Source organism: Eucalyptus grandis, chromosome 7 (assembly GCF_016545825.1).
Source record: "Eucalyptus grandis isolate ANBG69807.140 chromosome 7, ASM1654582v1, whole genome shotgun sequence".
Classification (NCBI taxonomy): Eukaryota; Viridiplantae; Streptophyta; class Magnoliopsida; order Myrtales; family Myrtaceae; genus Eucalyptus; species Eucalyptus grandis.
In genome coordinates, this window is record NC_052618.1 from 49,896,968 (window position 1) to 49,902,967 (window position 6,000).

The 6,000-nt window shown below is 38.9% G+C and overlaps 1 protein-coding gene across 1 annotated transcript; it reads left to right on the forward strand.

Annotated features, from left to right (window-relative positions):
* The first annotated feature begins 4,910 nt into the window (after nucleotides 1-4,910).
* On the forward strand, nucleotides 4,911-5,584 carry LOC120295591 (pathogenesis-related protein 1-like). Its single transcript, XM_039316832.1, has one exon. It carries the CDS (start codon nucleotides 4,957-4,959, stop codon nucleotides 5,452-5,454), a length of 498 nt encoding a protein of 165 aa, XP_039172766.1. The 5' UTR covers nucleotides 4,911-4,956; the 3' UTR covers nucleotides 5,455-5,584.
* The last annotated feature ends 416 nt before the right edge of the window (nucleotides 5,585-6,000 follow it).

The following is a 6,000-nucleotide window of genomic DNA, read 5'->3' on the forward strand; positions in this document are numbered from 1 at the left end:
CTGGAGTTTTGGCGCGGGACAGGAGGCACGGCGGCGGGTCATCGGCCGCGATTCCGACGCGCTGGCAGGCGGTCTCTCCCTCCAAATCTGTTCCCTCGCTTGAACTCTGGCCGCTCTCTCTTTCTCGGATCTCTCTCCTCTTCCCCCAAAAAATCCCTTCCCCTTCTCTCCCTTTTAAGCTCTCTAGCCGGCGCCCATGGCGTCCTGCCATGCCAGCTGTCGCCAACGGTCTGCCCCCTACCACCAACTCCGGTGCGACGCTCGCCCTGTCTCCTCTGTCTCTGTCGCGTACGCCGTCCTTTCCTCCGCTCTCTGTTCTCTGCAGAGGCGTGAAGGAAAAGTGGAAAGGAAGGAGATGGGGGCCGGGCCAGGAAACGAGGAGCGGGCCGGGCCAGGTGGAGAGAAGTGAAAAAGGAAGGGAAAAAGCGAGAGCTCACTATCAATTGGAAGCCATGCTTGATCGAATTTGGGTGGCATTGCCAATGAAATTCTGTTGTGGTCATGGCACCAACACCGGTGGTCACTAGAGATACAGAGTTAACATACACATAAATGGAACACCGGTGGTCACTAGAGATACAGAGTTAACATACACATAAATGGGACAAGATCAAAAAGGAAACATGAATGCATATTTTGTTGCACTCCTTGGTGTGCTGATCACATTCGTCCAGAAATATTTGTCAAGTCTTCTCACCCAATCACCCAACCAACGCTCTCTCTTTCTTCACCATTAGCCATCGTCTCCGGCCGTTATGACCATTTGTCATCACCAACGCCTTCTTTACGTCTTGATTATTTTGAAGATGACTTCTAATTCAGAATGTTTCTTTCGAATTTAAATTACAAAACTTCGGTTACCCCATTGCCAGAGCCAGTTTACGCAAGGGTTGGCCATGGCCTCGACATCCCACCCGCGCCACTTTGTTAACCCGAGCTCTTTAAGCCATAGGCGGGGACCGCGAAGTCATCATGTTTGGCTTTCCAACCGAATAATCGTCGCATTTGGTCATCGTTCTATAGCTTCTTGAGATACATCAATGTCAAGGATCCTACACCTCTGAATCTTCATTTGCGAGATGGTTGTCTCCAAACATTGTGTTCCCATGATCTTTCCACTCCGATACCAATCGACGTAGTGGAAAAACTCGCAATTTGCTACACGAGCAAGTAACTCGCAAACGCACAGGTGAAGCATACACGCGTGACACATATAGAGAGAAATTTATCATTTTTTTTTTTGTATTAAGCTAAATTACAAGAGAAACACAATATATACTGTATTAGAAAACCTAATGAATTTCTAAGTATAAGACATACTATAGATTTACTAATAAGAAAATCTATACTACTGAATATTAAATATCTAAATTAATAACTACTAAAAGTTGAAACAAATCACCCAATATCCCAACGTAATTTCTAAAATAAAAAGATAAGAAAATATATGTCTCATCTCGTTATTATTGTCATTGTCCCATCACAAACTGTTTTCCACGGTTTAAGAAGGGCAAGACAAAATAACTGAGGTTATTGGGCTGGCAAGTCAATTGAAAGACTTGTGCAAACCTTTCCGAGTTCTATCTTATCACCCCAGACATGAGAGGCTATTATATCTGCCTACCCGGCAATAGTTATTTTCGAAAATATGATGGGGCATCTACCTTCACCTCCTAAGGCCCCCCAAGTTTCTAGATGAAATCCTTTTCTTGGGAATACTTTCGAGATTTTCCATTACAGAGTTTAGACGAAACAGTTTAAGGACATATCTTAGGAAAAGACTATTGACCAAGAAAAAAAAGGGAGAAAAACGTGACAAATCAAACCGCGGAAATTCCTCTGGGGATGTCGCTCTTCCCATCGTGGCTTTCCACCATATCTCCAACCTCGTGAAAAACGTTGACTTTTCTGTATTCCCAAGAGACCCAACTTTCTTGTTTAGACCGTTTCTTCTCTTAATGATATTTATATTTCTAAAACCTTTTGAACTCCTGAATTTGATTGGCTTGAGCCACGAATTTATACTATCTGTTTAATAAGACAGTTATGTCATTGGGATTGGATAACATAGTTGATGTAAAATGTTGCTTTTGATCTCTAACAATCTTGCAAATAGACAAACTAAAGGGCTCCTGCCTCCAATATTTCATCTTTTGTGTTCCGTTGGATACATTAAGCAATTGAACTAATTCAATTTACGAACCGAACTAAACTAGCTTTACTCGATCGGTTCTGCATTTAATCACTCAGAATCAGGTAGTTTTTGTTTCCAAACAATCCTTAGTTTGAAAACACCAAGAATCAGGAACTGAACATAATAAGATCCATATATATATATATATATATATATATATATATATATATATTTATTATATTTATTTATTTATCTAAATCTATCTATCCGGAGCGAATCTAAATTCTAGCATAAGACCGTTATGCTTTTTCTTTCCTTTTTTTTTTTTTCATATAGAGAGGAACCCGTCTTTAATAAGTAAATTCGGAATCCATGAAATACTAACTTCAACAATCGGATAAGACGTGGGTCAAAACACTAGATGCGTGATCTAAAGATGGAATTATTTATGCTAGTAACTTACAATGTTGGACTAACATCTGGCTTTGTTGGTAGACAAAAACAAAGAACTAATGTCTTGTTCTTGATCTACACACTCGTGTCTATTTTATAGTAGCTAAGCCAAGATGACGAATTGCATCAATCTTTTGTGCAATGAATTGTAATATTATTCCTGAAATTGCGGGTCTTCGTCGGTTGTGCGCCCATAAAGCAAGTGGTGGAATATATGTTGAGCGAATATTGGCGGGCAGAACCGACAAAGACCCACATTTTCAGGAATAGAGTTATTTTGTACATAGCAAACACTCGGAATAGAAAAACTTTTCACAAGTGGCTTTAGTCACCGTGCGAGCATCAGCTCCTTAGTCAGCTTATTACTTATATGTAAACTCGCACGATAATCAAGGCCGCTTTGGTAAACGCCAATTACCAGCCGAAATTTACGACATCATGACCTTTAATGGGTGGTTGTTGCGCTAGTTCACTTTGGCCGGCTAAATACGATCAAGCCTCTAAGTCATACAAAAATATGTATACCTATCCTTTTCTTTTTTGATCTGACCCTTATACATTTATCTATATCTATATAAATAAATAAAAAAACACCATTTTTCTCAATTTTAGATTTCCTAGATTGTCATTAATTTCTTTCTCTCATACCCTTATCTTTCAGAAATAACCATCCATTTTTTTGTATCTCTTCACAATATTAGATTTCTTAGTTACCCTTGTTTCCGTTATTGTATATTTACCCATTTCATATATAACTACTCAATCTCTTTCCATGCATAATTATCTCATTATTTGCTCATGCGTGACACATGCCTAACATAACAATAGCGATGATAACATGGATGAATGACTATATCCGTTCGAGCAAAGTGATTGCATTTATTGTAATATGAAGATATTTTCAAATGGACAATATACATTCTCATGACAAAATAGATGATAGTATTTCAACGGTAGGTGATACATTCTTATGCACAAAACACCTGCATCCTCAGTCAATGCCTAAACCATAGGCGAGATGATCAAGTAGATCTAGCTTTTCAACCATCATAAAGTAAACTACAAGTCTATATCAGCTATGTCACCAATATTTATATTCTCTTTTCAAGTTCATATAAAGTGTAGGTCTAATCATGGATTTGACGACCTGCATGCGCATCAACAAAACCTATTGTATGGGTTTGGGGAAGGCTCCTAGAAGTTCAAACCAAGCTCACTCAACAATTAGGTCTAATTGTAAGGATTTTTCTAATGTGCGCTAATATTAATTAATATTGTAATTTATCGTTTTATAGAATTGGTCTAATAACGTAAGATATAAGATTTCTTAATTAGTTTAACATGGGACTAGTTAATATAATCTGAGTAAGGCCCGACTTATGATGAGATGGTATGTGGCTTAAAATTCTATAAATAGTGTTTAAGTTTCTCTTCTAACCTTAAAGCATTAATATCCTCACGTAAGGAGCGTTTACAAAACATTAAGGGTGATAGATAGTCTCATTGACCTATTAATATAGAAGGCAATAGAGGAGAAGAATGGTGAATTTGAAATTAGGTGCACAAATCTCTTTACTTGATTATATGTGTTTTTTATTTTACTTATGGAGATCTTGGGATGCTGTTTTCGCATATTATACTAAATAAATGTAATACTTAGATTTAAACCCCCCTCTCTATATATTATTATATAGAGTTCATGTGAATGAGTGGTTTGTAGTATTGCCATCTCTAAGAAGGGATGGGACCATAATTGACATGGGGATTGGGAGTAGACCTCCTTTATCCCCTCCATCCTAGGACGAGGAGTTAGCTCAACTAGATAGTAATTTTAGGACTGTTACAATCGCATAAAGTGGATATAATGCATATTTTTAGTACACTTAGCATTTCTCTAGCCTCAATAACTATGCACCACAATTTCAATTACCGACTATTGCTTTGTCAAAGCATATAATATCTTCGGAAGTTAACAAAATTTCTAATAATAACCTAAAATAATCATCACCCTCACATATTCAATATTTTCCAAACTCGCTCACATGCAGACATAAGTTAGAAAAGTCAAGAATGCATCAGCTTGACTAGTTCAGCCTGATGTTTCGGCTTTTATTGCGTGACTCAAGCGACAACATACGTAAAAAAATTTGTGTGAAAAGAGAGAAAATAATCACATGAAGGCAATACTCGTTCATCAATCAATTTGGCCGGCAACTCTAGTCATCGCAGCCTATTTTTTAACATTCGACTTTTCCATGCACAGGTTACTCCACATGATCACCCTATAAATACCCCTTTAGCTTTTGCTTTTCTCTTCATCAATCAACTGAGATCCTTCCTTCGCCAATTTTCTTTTGGTCTCTCACAATATGAGTTCCCGTATGACAATTCCTCTGCGTCTTATTTTTCTCGTCGCGTTAACCCTAGCATTGATCCCTTTGTCCATCGCCCAAGACTCGCCCCAAGACTATGTCGCGGCCCACAATGCGGCTCGCTCTCAGGTTGGTGTGGGCCCGATGGCGTGGGACGAAAGCGTCGCTGGCTATGCCAGGGATTACGCCAACAAGCATGCCAGCGACTGCACGCAACTCGTTCATTCAGGCGGACCCTATGGGGAGAACCTTGCGTGGGCTTCCCCCGATCTTACTGGCACCGGAGCAGTGAACATGTGGGTCGGAGAAAAGCCTGACTACGAATACAATTCCAATTCATGTGCACCGGGAAAGGTCTGTGGGCATTACACTCAGGTGGTGTGGCGCAACTCTATTCGGCTTGGATGTGCAAAGGCCCAATGTGTGACGGGCGGTACTTTGGTCACTTGTAACTACGATCCTCCTGGGAATGTTGTAGGCCAGAAGCCTTACTGAATTAAAAAAATTGTATGTCAGATGATGAACTGCTATGTCAAAATAACGCCTTGTTATGATGAGGCAAGAGCTTTAGATGCACCAAAATTAAATAACGTCATATGAATGATGAAGGGATCTCTTTACTGAAGAAAAAGTTAATCTCTTTCAGTAATTCTTCTTTTCCGTTTTTCTTTTGCAATTTCTATTTTTTCAAATGAAGGAATTTCGATCATTGATCTAACCTCCTTAGCTCCATCCTCTCGAGTACATCACTATCCCTTTGAAGCCTCATCACATTGTGAAAGAGAAGCTAAGCACGATCTCTGTTACGCAATTTACACTTGAGTTCATTGTATTTGTTGTTTCTATCGATTGTAGTACATAGCAATGGCCGTCTTGGCAATATAACTATTCATTCCCGTCAATAAGCTGATCATTCATGGAGAAAAACATTAAGATATGGACCAATATTATTTAATAATATGGACTTGGTGGTATATTCGTCGATAAATTTTATGTATCGACGAATTAAACTCCTTTAGTTGACCAAGTAAGTAAATGATC